We start from the raw sequence: 13040 nt of genomic DNA, 5'->3' as shown, positions 1-13040 counted from the left end.
GGGAGTCTTTGTGCTGTTACCTGGCCCCGAGCTTCAGTTTCCTTTAATGCATGATATGGGTGAAACGCTCATGCAGTCCAACAGACTGAAAAAGAGATGGAGTCTAATCCTCCCTTTGCTTCTGGGCTGGCCGTCTGACCCGATCAGTGAAATGTGACAGAAATGACATTCTGTGACCTATGAGCAAGGAGCCTGTTAGCATCCACCCAAAGTTCATGGAACAGAAACCAAGCAGGACCTTGTGGGGCCCACGTGGGCACAAAAGCCTTTCTTTGTCCCCCGTTTCTTGTTTGTAGGAAAAAGGCTTTGGCCTCCTAGACCTTCCTCGAGTTCCAAAGGGCAGACTCAAGCAGTTTCTAATTGTGGAAGGGAGGAGATGCAGAAACAAAGGGAAAGCACACAGGAAATAGTAGTGCAGCTTGGGCAGGGTCCTGGTTCCTCCTCCAGGGATGCACAGAAAATATCTCTGAGCTCTTCTGCAGGAACTAAGGCCTCCACCCATGTTGTTGTTGTTGTTGTTGTTCAGTTGCTCAGTTGTGTCCGACTCTTTGTGACCCCATGGACCACACCACGCCAGGCTTCAATGTCCTTCACCATCTCCCGGAGCTTCCTCAAACTCACGTCCACTGAGTCGGTGATGTTATCCAACCATCTCATCCTCTGTCGCCCCCTTCTCCTCTTGCCTTCTGTCTGTCCCAGCATCAGGGTCTTTTCCAATGAGTTGGCTCTTCGCATCAAGTGGCCAAAATATTGCCAGATGTTCAAACTACCGCTCATTTCACATGCTAGCAAGGTCATGCTCAAAATCCTCTCACCCAGGTGGAGGATGCTAATTTCAGGCTGAGCACAAGATTCCTGGAACACAACCTGCTTCCTTGCCCTTACCCAAATTTTCCTATAAAACTCTTCCCCCAAACCAGTGAGGAGTTCAGACGTTTTTGAGCATGAGCTGTTTGTTCTCCTTGCTCAGTTCTGCAACACCCCTTTCTCTGCTGCAAGCTCTGACATTTCAGTTTGTTTGGACTCACTGTGTGTCATGTATGAAAACCTGAGTTCACAACTCCTTCTCTGGAGATGGCAAGCCACCGTGGAGGCAGTCTGACTGCCCTGAGACTCCACACTGTGAGGAAGCCCACGTGACGGCGTGGAAAAGCCACGTGAAGACAGATGTCTGGTCACCCAGCGGGTGCAGCCAGCCCAGCCCAAGCGACTGCAACTTCGGCCCCAGCCCCGGCCACCATCTGAGCAAGGACTGCCCATCTGAGCCCAGTCAGCCCCCAGAGCAGTCGGTGAGGAGGAACAACAAATTGTTGTTTTAAGCACTAAGTTTGGGGCGGTCTGTCGCAAAGCAACAGAAAGCCAAAACACTCGGCACGGTGTCTGGCATGTGAGTTACCCTCGGTACATGTCAGCTGTCCTGATTACAGAAATACTCATAAACTAGAGTAATTTCAAGACCTCCTTCTTCATCCAAGGCACTCTGAAGTGCTTTCCTTTTTTTTTTTCTTTTTTTTTAATTTTTAAATTTATTTTGAATTGGAGGACAATTGCTTTACCATGTTGTGTTCGTTTCTGCCATACAAAAACACGAATCAGCCACAGGTTTACATGTGTTCCCCTCCCTCTTGAACCTCCCTCCTACCTCCCACCCCATCCCACCCTGCTAAGTTGTCCCAGAGCACCAGGGCTGAGCTCCCTGTGTTATACAGCAACTTCCCACTAGCTAGCTAGTTTACACAGGGTAATGTGTTTATTTCAACGCAACTCTCTCAAAGCACTTTCCTGCCTGAGAAAGAACAGAGTAAGTTTTGGCTTCAATTCCAGGCCTGTGTTCAATCTTCCTCAAATGTTATTGATGTCGCTGTTGTTGTGATCAGGGCTGAGGGCAACTGCAAATTATTATGGTGCTTGTAAGTTTATAATTACTGTTTTTCTTCTACCCATGGATAATTTTAATAACGAAGTCAAGGACATACAGAGAAGACACCAGCAGAGCATCTGTAAATACACTGCTCACAAGCAAGACTAAGGGTGTGCATGTGGTTAGTTGTGACACAATAATTATCATTAACAAATTGGAAGCACAGGGCTGACAGGGGTAAAATGCACAATCATGCAATTCACATCAATAGCAGCAACGTGTTCAAACCATAAATTATAACTTTAGCAAAAGTTTCAAAAATATTTCTATTCTTATTGAAAAAAGATTCTACTAGTTATCTTACTAAGATTAACCTAACCTGAGATGGAGATCTAGAAATAATACACTCCATCTTTTTAAAGCGATGTCTTTTTAAAATATATATATATTTTCTGGGCTGTGCTTCTGAGGCCCTTTTGAGGCCCTACAAGCTCCACTCCCTTACCTGGCAATTGAGTGTCATGTGACATGATGTCATGTGACATCCCAGGGGTCGCTTGGTGCTGTTACTTCACCTCCCCCTTCCAGTTCTACCAGCCCAAGGACCCTGCTGGGCTGGAAACCCAGGGACAGAGCCTCCCTCAGCACCCCAGCTCTGTGGCAAGTCCTCATACCTGCCTACACGCACACACCTGTAAGGGTCTCTGTTCATCCCCACAGCACTCTTCCATTAGTGAAATCCCCGTTTACTTTATACAGATCCCTTTTAAAAAACTAAAACAAGAAGCCTCATGAAATGCCTGCGTTACTCCCCACAGGGTGAGCTGGCTGGGTTTCTGGTCTGTAATGGCAGCGGAAGAAAAGGTCACTCGCTGGGATTCAGCACACCCCCCTGCTCAGAGGGTTGGAAAGCAGAGTCAGAAACATTTTCCTCTAAGAGCCCAGCCCTGGTGTCTCTTTAAAGGACAGACTGAGATTCACCCATGAGAAGTGGACAGAATAAGGAAACACAACAGAAGACTGTGGGGCTGAAAAGCACAGAGAAAACCACGGGGCAGGACAGAGGGCTGGATGCTGATCATAAAATGAAGGCGTCATCTGAACATAAAAGACAGGGAGAGAAGAACCACCAGGAGGTGGCCGTGAGATGCAGGAGGTCAGGTGGGATGCTGTCTTCACAGCTGCAGGATTTCCATTGCACCCGAGGCAACAAGACCGGGGCAAGGCAGTACAGTTCCATGTCCTATAAAGAGACGAGGTTGAAGGCATCATCCTGGTGAGGACACCATCTCTGCCATCTCACCCCTATTCCCTCCCCAACCTCATCATTAGATTCAAAATTCAATGAAGACGAACTCAGACAATGAAAAAAAAAAAAGTAGCTTTTCAGAAGTTTGTTATGAAAAAGTTTAGAAAGTATCTTAGCTCCTAAAATGAAAGGGTCTGTGAAGTATTTAGCTTTGATGCTATGAGATGTTCTTCAAAAACACACAAAGAACGACTTCTTCATTAAGCTTGCTATAAATGTAAATGCCCTGGCCAGTTGTTTGATAAGAAAGGGAGGGAGGAGAACAAGAAAGGCTTTGCTCTCTTCTCTTGCCAGCAGAGAGCAAATGTTATGTGACAGTGTATGTGAGTGTGTGCGCGGGCACACGCGTAAGCCTAGGTCTTCATCCTCTTACTCCCTCACTCATACTTCTTTCCTCTTATCTTCTCCTCCCCCTCCATCCCTTCTTTCTCCTCCCCTTCCAGGGCTGGCTGGTGAAGAGGCACTTCTCAGGACCAGGCATCTCATCTGCATGTCCTCATTAGACTAGCGACTCCATGAGAGCAGAAAGGACGTTATTCTGGAAAACTCAGGTGTCTGTTTCTTCTAGAAAAACACAGACCCTTGATACAAAGGGATCCAGCTCCCTAGATCTTGCTCAAACGAAAGAAAGTAGGAGGGATGTGACCTCCCCTGGATTCCACCAGCCCGAGTCATCCGGATGCCTCCATGAAGACTGAAAGTGGCCCAGGCTGCATTCTGGGTTAGATCTGGAGTAAGCAGAAGGCGCAGTGGTGACCTCCAGAGAACTGGGAGAAGGCTGGGCCTCAGGAGCAAGGAAACTGATCAGAAAAGACTCCTGGAGGTTCTGCGGGGAGAAGCTCTCCAGGGGACCCTGATGTTAAATCCCACTTTTCTGTATTTCTGCCAACAAACTCCTGAGGACACCCGCGACCCTCAGCAGCTTTAGCACTCAAGTGGGGAAAATAAATCATCTGGTCTGTTAGGAGGTGGTCAGTGCTCACGGAAAAAGACCGGGCCAGAGCCCTGAGGAGAACTGGGCGCGTGGGCGGGTGAGCTCAGCATCTCACTCACCCCCAGTACCCACTGGAGTGGGTAGCTGTTCCTTTCTCCAGGGGATCTTCCCAACCCAGGGACCAAACCCAGGTCTCCAGCACTGCAGACGGATTCTTAACCAGCGCTCTGAGCCACCAGGGAAGCCCGAGGGAAGGAAAGCCTATTCCAATCTCAAACACATGTGACAAATTATATAAACTCAGACAAAAGGAAGTGGAGTAAGTTAGACATTAGTCTAACCCGACGGACACAAGTGAACTTGAAGACCTTTTCTAACGCCTGAGCTCAAATCTCCTCACGTCCTAGTACCTTAACGTGTAGGTTTCCCTGGTGGCTCAGATGGTAAAGAGTCTGCCTGTAATGCAGGAGACCCGGGTTTGATCCCTGGTCTGGAAGATCCCCTGAAGAAGGGAATGGCAACCCACTGCAGTATTCTTGCCTAGAGAATTCCATGGACAGAGGAGCCTCATGGGCTACAGTCCATGGGGGTCGCAAAGAGTCAGACACGACTGAACAGCTTAGCACCAGCACCACCAACAGAACCTCAGATTTAGACAACGCTGATGGCAGCTCCTCCACATGCTATGCATGCGCTCCCTCCGAGAGGACCCCACACGTTCACATCGCCTTCCAGAACACTGTCGGTAATGGGCGCTCACCCTCACCCAGAGCAGCCAGGCCAGGGTCCACAGCTCAGGCTGATCTGCTTCTTGTGAGAGGCATCGTGGGTTCTGGTGCCCCCAGGGACCCCTCAGCCCTCTCTGGTAAAGTCCTCACCACCCAGATGTCACAGCGAATCCCAGGGACTTGCCTGCTCTTCGAACAGAGGCCAGAGGAGAGGGCTCACCAGGCCCCTGATGGCTGCAGAGGAAGTGGCAGAAATCTCTAAACTGTCGTCAAGACAACCGAAGTCCAGATATAAATCTCTTTGGGATTCCATTCGGAAGCAGTTTTTAAGCGTGCACACCCAGAGGAAATAATAAAAGAAAAGAAACGCCTCTCCCCCTCCCCTGGCCCTACCCCTCCTTCCCCTCCTCTTTCTCTCTCTCTCCCTCCTCCTGCTTTTTGCCACGTGGTGATGTGTGTTAAAAACGCAAACTGGGACGCTTTCCACTTTTGGGGTTGGAACAGCTGCTGCCTCAATATTGTTTTTGTTAGTTTTTTTTTTTTAACATACTTTGCTGTTTTTAATGGAGTTGTTTTTTAGCTACGTGTTTCATAATACTGAGATTCACAAAGTGGGAAGACTGACACTTTAATTGACAAGAGTGAGATTCATGGGTCCTAAGAGTCCAACCTGGACAGTCTGCTGCCCAGCTCGATCCCAAGACAGCTTATTCCAGGGAAGGGCACTCACGAAGGCATGAGAGAAATATGCCCAAGTCCTCCCATGGAAACAACAAGAGCCAAGAATTTCTAACAGGTAGCCTAAATAAACCCCACACTCTCGGTCCTTCATTTTTCCAAGAGCACAAAGCATTCGGGGAATGCTCCACAGATGGCTGTGGTTCCATGTGGGAGCACGCACCAAGAGAAGTGAGATCAGGGTTCTGAACCCCAGGGCCTAACAGCAGGGTTCTGAAAGGCACAGGTGCATGCCACCTGGCACACCACGCTGCCACCTGCTGCAAGTGACCCTCGGGACAGGAATCTTCACCCACGTGGGGACCTTTAGCTCAGAGGGGGGTACACCTGCACCACCCAAGCTGAGCACAGCCACAGCCTTAAATGGGAAACAGGTCGCCCAGTGATCGCTGAGTGCCAAGGACAATCACCGGGCACTAAAGGACCTGCCCCTCTGCCTCTCGGGTGAGCCAGCAAGGCGGCAGCTGAATGGTCCCACTCCCATCACCTGCTCAATTGGACTGACAGACAGTGATGCTGGCAGCGGGCGTGGCTGCAAGGGCTTGAGATTTCAGGAAGGCGTGGCATTGGCTGAAAATAGGAAGCTGAGTGTTGACTACATGCAAGACTTCATCCACAAAAGACAGGCCTCCCACACAAAGAACAGAGGAACCAGGGCTCCTGTTAAAATTCTGAGAGGACCGTGAGCTTGGCACTGAATTTCTTTTCCAGGGGCGGATCCACAGGATTCTCTCTCCTGTGGATCTGCCAAGAGAGCAAACCAGCAGTTAGATTGGCTTTGGCCACACCCAGTGCGATCTCAGGGCTTCCCTAGGGGCTCAGCGATAAAAGAATCTGCCTGCAGTTCAGGAGACATGGGTTCAATCCCTGGGTAGGGAAGATCCCCTGAAGGAGGAAATGGCAGCACACTCCAGTATTCTTGCCTGTGAAATCCATGGACACAGAAGCCTGGCGGGCTACAGTCCATGGGGTCACAAAAGAGCCAGACAGGACTTAGTGACTAAACCACCATCACCACCAGTGCTATCTCACCCAGAGCATCTCCCTGCTTGAGGAGCAGCTGAGAATCTAGCTGTCACGCACACAGGATGTACCAGCCAAACCGGGGGACTTAAGAAACATTACTCAGTGTGATAATAAGAGCAATGGCCCTTTCCAAGATTTCAAATAAATGGCTTCTGATCTGAACAAGAATAAAACCTAGAGCCTCTCAAAAAAAGAAGTCCACAGATACAGTATGATGGGATTGAAACTTCAAAGTCTTCAACTGCTCAGATTTATCTTCCTGAACTGCTGTGGGGCTGTTCTTTTCTTTCAAACCCAGCCTCCTACCTCTGGGCCTCTGCAAAGGACCAGCACACAAGGAGAGGCATTGTCTCCAGGAAGCCACTGAACAAGTGCATTCCATCCTTAGAGATAAGGCAAAAAGAAGTGCAGGGGCTTCCCCCAGCTTTCTCATCTCCCAGGCTTGCTAATAATCATCCTGGAGTCACAGGGTAGCAAGAAATGGCACTGTGTATCTTAGGAGATCGTCTGCTCTAGTCCTCTGCCTTAAACGGGAAAATGTTATCACGTCCATTTCACAGACACCGTGATCAAGATACTTTTCCAGAACTGCACAGCCAGTGAGCAGGACAGCATAAGAACCCAGGCTTGCTTCGGATCAGGGCTTTTCCTACCTGATTGTAGGAGGAAACAGACTTAGCTATAAGCAAAAAAACTGAACATAATTCATGTGCTGGGACAAGCATATCATTTCTGACTTTATTTATTCACGAGGCCAATCCTGACACACACAACACACGTCAAAGTTGCCTCTTGGTTCCTGGGGACCCGATCTTCTGAGTCTTTGAAGCGCTTCCTGGAGGCTGAAATGACTCCTCAGGAGGAAAACATGAGATTCCTGGAATTTGTGTCTGGCTTATGTTAGAGAGTCCGGCAGTAGGTGACACCTACCCCTCAACTCTGACAAAGGTCAACAGAGGGAGGCCGGGACAGCATCCACCAAATCCAGGCCATGGCCCAACACCAGGGCAGGCACAGAGGAGGGAGGGCCTCTGCCTGACGCCCCTGGATGAATCAGGAGACCAAGGTCAACCAGACAACCTAGTGCAAATGGGACTTTAGCAAAGAACAGTGAGGCCAGACCTCCCCAGGTTCCAGGAGGGCCTCCAGGGAGTCCAGACAGCCCCTTGTTGTTGCTGTTCAGTCCCTCAGTCGTGTCCCACTCAGGCTTCCCTGTCCTTCACCATCTCTTGGAATTTGCTCAAACTCATATCCATTGAGTCAGTGATGCCATCCAACCATCTCATCCTCTGTTGCCCCCTTCTCCTCTTGCCCTCAGTCTTTCCCAGCCTCAGGGTCCGGGGCAATCCGGCCCTAACCTAGAACCATTCCTTCTTTATCTGCTTCTGCACACCCCTCTTGACAGACCAGTTAGCACTGCTTTGATATAAACAGAGCCGGTCCAACCTTTGCTGCTTTTTTCGGAAACTGTTTTCTTGGGAGACCAGAACTGCCAAGGGCTGAACACTAGGCGTCTGTGCCAAAAGCTGCTAAAACCAGGGCTGAAAACCAGCTCTTCCCAAAGAAGCAATTCCGGAATGTGGTGTGGGTACCCAGGAGCCAGCGATCCAAAACGCCAGCTGAATTCCCTGAGCACTCCCCGGGGGCAGGTCAGCACCACTGGGGAGTTTGTGTCTGCCTTTGTTTCCGGCTTCTTCCACATTTCTTTGGGCTCAGAAGGACCCACTTCGGGAGGGGAAGTGGGGACAGGGGAGGACTCTGTCGTCCTGCCCTGATCCGAAGCACGAAAAGTTTTCTACGGTGCGTTCTCCCTCTACGTTCCCGCCAGGTCGTCCCCTCGCGCATTTTTTCACCCCGAGTTGAGTTTTCTTTTTTAAAAAAGTAAATAAACTAATTGCCCCCAGGAGGCAAAAGGATTCCGCGCCTTGGCTGAGTAACTTAAAGTTTCCGCCGGAAGGAAATTATTAAAAACGAAGGAGAAAGCCCACGGAGGCGGGGTCCTGGCATGGTGTCACGGCGGAGAGGTCCCCGGCCCGACGCGGCCCGAGAGGACGAGGGCTCCGGGAACGCGGGCGCGGCGAGGGGACGAGCCAGGAAGCACCCGAGAGGCTCGGACCGGACCCGGCGGGGCCGGGGCAGGGAGCGGGCCGGCGAGGAGGGGTGCACGCAGGGGACACGGGGGCGTACGGACGTCGTGTGTGTGTGGGGGTGGGGGGGTGGTTGGGGGGCAGGGCGGGGGAAGTTGAAGAAAAGGGGGCGCGGGGAAGCGGGGACGAGGAGGGCGCAGGGAGGAGGGTGACTAAGAGGGCGCTGGGGGGAGGGGGGGCGTGCGGCCCCAGGGGCGCAGGACTCACCCCGAGAAGACACACTTTGAGCTCTCGGATGGCCATCATGAGCTCGGGGCCGGGCCAGGCAGGGGCTCCGCATCCTCCGGGGCCGCCACGCTCCGCGCCCCGCCAGCCGGCTCCTGCGGTCCCCGCCTCCCCTCGCGCCGCCCGCGGGCGGATCCACGGCAGCTGCTATTTCTGGGCCTCTGGCCGCGCCGAGGGTCACGTGGCCGCCGCCGGCTCCTCCCGGGGGTGCGGGGAACCTCGCCGGCAGGCTCCCAGGACCGCCCCTGACGGCGTGCCCCTGGCGTCCTGGCACCCGGCCTCCTCCTTCCGGCCAGCCCGGCCTCGGACCCGGCTCCCCAGAGAGCTTACCCCACCCCCGGCCCCCGGCTCGCAGGCCACAGGGTGGAGGGAGGACCGGTGCGGCCCGCGGAGGCGGGGGCCCACGACTGGACACTGCATCCCCCTCGGTAAAGGAGATGTCCACCCGGGATCTGCGGGGAGCAATTTGATGCCTAAGCGCACTGGACAGAGGCAGTCGGACGGAAGGAGGGTCTGATCATGCAGCCCGCCTCTCCCGCAGTTCCTCGTGCGGTGGGGAGGTGGCTTCGGTGTACCCCCAGGTACCAGTCTCAGCCCCACGTTCGCTTTTCCATATGTCATCGGAAGTGATTCTAGATGCAAAGGCCTATTCCTACCCCCAAATCAGGCTGGTCCCCGTCTGGAAAGGGAAGCGCATTGTAGGCAGGAAGCTGCCGTGCAGGGCACAGACAATGCTGCAGCTTGGGGTCAGACCTCCGGCCTCAGACCCCCGGCTAGAAACAGGCGGCTTTGCGGACCTTTTGCATCCTTCCAAGGTGGGATTGGGGGTCTGCGGGCTTGTCTCCACAGTGGTGCACACACCTCATCCACTACAGAAATGTCAGCCTTTTGGACATAGGTACTTGAGTTAGGTGTGGCATTTCAGATTGGAAACAACTTTCTTTAAACTTTATCCCCTAACCAAACTCTCAGGCCTCTGTCCTGACCTTGCAGTTCTCCAGTGAACCACCGCCCCACCTTAATTACCTGGGTTTTGCTCCTAGTGCTGCCACTTTGAAGCTACCCACCACCCAGGTGACCCCATACTGTGGGAACGTCCAATCACGACCTCCAGAGAGAAATTCTAAAAGGCCAGAGTCAAAATAGTGCTCTTCTCTCAAAGAAAAGCCCTGACAGTTGGCAGTGAATCCCCCAGGGCAGTAGCTTCCCCTGGCTTGGGCAGGCTTGGAGGATTACCCACTCACATAAATCAGGACTAAATTGTTCAAAAAGTAGCCGTGGATGAAATACAGGTCTTATTCAGCGAGGAGATTATTGTATCGATACCTGTCCTTGGTTTAGTATCTAAAGCAAGGACAGGATGAAAAGAGGCCTGCCCAGAGTCTCCCAGCACTGGGCACTGGGCCTCCTGTCTTCAGATCCCCTGAGCAGAGGACAAGCGCCACACAGCCGCAGAGCGGCCGTGGTCAAGCAGCTCTGGCAAGGCCACCTCACATCCCCAGCAGAACAACTTGAATCTCCACGTCCTACTGCTTCCCTTTGGCCTTGCGTCTCACTTCCCCAAAGTCAACCACACCAGTTCTCACTTCCTGAAAGTTAGCCAAACCAGGGTGGGAGGTTTTCCATTAACACTGCAATAGGTCCCTAAGGGCAGGACCACCCCAGACAAGTGGCCTGGCAGAATTTCTCATCCGATGCCCTGTTCTTCTTTCATTCCTCCCATTCCTCTCGCTTCTGCACTGGCCTAGGTGTCTGCCATGCTTATGTGGTTTCTGGGTTCCCCCCTAGTAGTTGCTCATCTGGGCTTTCCCCCTGAGAATCACCCACCTGTTTTATTCTCCCCACACTCACCCCGTTAAAATCTCCTCATTCATGTCTCATTCTGACCAGGCGAGCAGTTCACAAAGTGCCAACACTTTGTGGACCACCATCATGGATTTATACCCTCTCCTGGGCCAAGTCATCCTTGGGGGCTTAAGAACTGGCCTCGAGCAAACCCTGGTCCCAGGAGCCACCCCAAAGTGATGCACCAGGCTCTCCCGGACAGGAGAGACAGTGGCTGCTCCCAGACGCATTTGGGGAGTGTCTGTCCAGGGCAGGTCTCCACTTGTTAAAGGTATAATGTTCCCTAGGAATGTGTTTATCATACTCTAGGATAACTGTCAGAAGGGCCCAGCCTGACTTCTCTGGAATTCTCTGCAAATGCAAAGAGGTTCTGACGTAACTTAAGCAGAGATAAAAATCCAAAGGTATGTAACTGAGGGCTTATCAAATTTTTAAAAGATGGAATAGGCAAAAGTTTCCCATGAAATCTTTGTAAACCAAAAGGTCGTTGGGCTAATTTGAATTTATGCTTTTCTGCTGCTGTGAAGTCCTCGGTGGCACCTACAAGCTGCAATTAAACTCTTAAGTACATCTTGTGATAACGCTGCACCAAAACCAGCCTCTTCTCTGCCTGCTGGTAGAACCCATCAATCTCCAAAAATGTGCTGAGCTGCCACCTTCCAGGGAGGTCTCTGCCTGGGCTTGCACGTACTCTATTCACGGCTCTTTAGCATTGACTCAGCAGCTCACTTGCCTTCCTGTCCCCCGTGAGGGTCCTGCCCAGTATCCTTGGAGCCAGTAGAACTGAAGCCAGATTCAGTTCAGAAGCAAAGAACAGCTTAACTCTTCAATCAAAACATGGAGAGATGGGAGGTCATGCTCCAGAACACCCGCTCTGCCTACAGCAGGGCTGGGCTGCTTCGGGGGGAGGGGGCGGGGTTCTTTCGGGCATCCAGGCACAGCTGCTGCCCTCGCTCCAGATGGCAGTTCCAGGTGCAGCATCTTTGCACACGGCCCGCCATGGCAACTCAGAGTTGGGGGCGAAGCTTCTGCACAGGTTCCTGAGCTGAGGTGTCGTCGCCACCATTTTGCACCAGGAACCCTGTTCTGAGTTGTCCAGCTCCAGGCTTCTGCACACAGTGCCCTGGGAGCCAGGGGACTAGACTCAGCCCAGAAACAAGGTTAGGCTTTATTTCATCACTCAGATTATATTTTATTTCCCGATTATTGTTACTGGACTTTGCTGGTGACAAACATAATTAGCCACTAAATCCCTTTTACAACTGGTCAGGGTCTAAACTTATAATGGAATTATCTATCTGTATGAGAGTTACCTACAGAAGAAGCTGGAGTCACCTCTGTGTCACCAGGGTGTGAAAATGACTAGATTGGGGGGGGGGGGTGGAATGGGACTATGCCACAGAAAAGAAAGGTGATTAGAAATTAATCTTTTCACCTCAGTCTGTGTAAGACTTTTCCCTGAAGGGTCTCTGGCCTCTCATGTAATTCAAATGAGACGCCTCTGTTTGGTGGGTCTGAAGATCTGGGAGACCCCAGGACTGGTGTGTCCACATAACAGGAAGGCTGACCTTAATACTCACCCTGGACCTCACCTCAGAAGGTTCTGGGTGGGGATTTCTTCTAAAAGAAATGAGTAATTCACCAACAAATATTATTTAGTAAAAGTTTACAAAGGGACAGGAAAAATTGCCCCATTCTTTTTTTTTTAAATCTAGTTAATAACAGTCATAAAACTGACTGTGTTGCTTGATCCAGCAAACCCTCTTTCAGACAATCACATAGAAAAACACACAGAAAAGTGAGCAAATAGAAGCCTAACTGTGTACAAACAGACATGCACACAAAGAAACAGATACATTTGAAAAACAAAAAGTCATCTCTGCTGAGATGGAAGAGGACAGCTGCACACATCATGATATTAAAGGGGTGAAACAACTGAAATCTCTTCACATTTGGGAATGATTAAGCAAATAGATATCTTTACTCGGTTATCTTTAACAGTGTGCAGTGGTATATATCACTTAGGTAATACATAAAATGTATACGTGAGGTAGATTTAGAAAGACATTTGCAGTAAATAAGTTTCCATGAGTATAAGATGATGCAACAATCGGCTCTGCATGTTAAACAGCTAAGTCACACCAGTTTGTTGCAACTCACACTAAGGAATGTGACTTCTGGATTGTGCGGTACTGCTACTGCATACCTGTCAGCATAGCCAAAATCC

General features: G+C 51.1%; 1 protein-coding gene across 2 annotated transcripts in view; it reads right to left on the bottom strand.

Annotated features, from left to right (window-relative positions):
* The window catches only part of RAB31 (RAB31, member RAS oncogene family), an 81274-nt gene extending 71955 nt beyond the window's left edge, over nt 1-9319 (bottom strand). The window contains exon 1 of one of the 2 annotated variants that reach the window (XM_069568655.1): nt 8951-9319. In XM_069568655.1, the coding sequence (XP_069424756.1) occupies nt 8951-8989 (39 nt within the window). In that variant the 5' untranslated portion in view covers nt 8990-9319. The remainder of the gene's footprint in view (nt 1-8950) is intronic. The other variant, XM_069568656.1, reaches the window with a different exon arrangement.
* Between the last annotated feature and the right edge of the window lie 3721 nt (nt 9320-13040).

Source organism: Ovis canadensis, chromosome 23 (genome assembly GCF_042477335.2).
Source record: "Ovis canadensis isolate MfBH-ARS-UI-01 breed Bighorn chromosome 23, ARS-UI_OviCan_v2, whole genome shotgun sequence".
NCBI lineage: Eukaryota > Metazoa > Chordata > Mammalia > Artiodactyla > Bovidae > Ovis > Ovis canadensis.
Note: the sequence above shows the minus strand (reverse complement) of the source record. Positions and strands in the feature narration are given on the sequence as shown.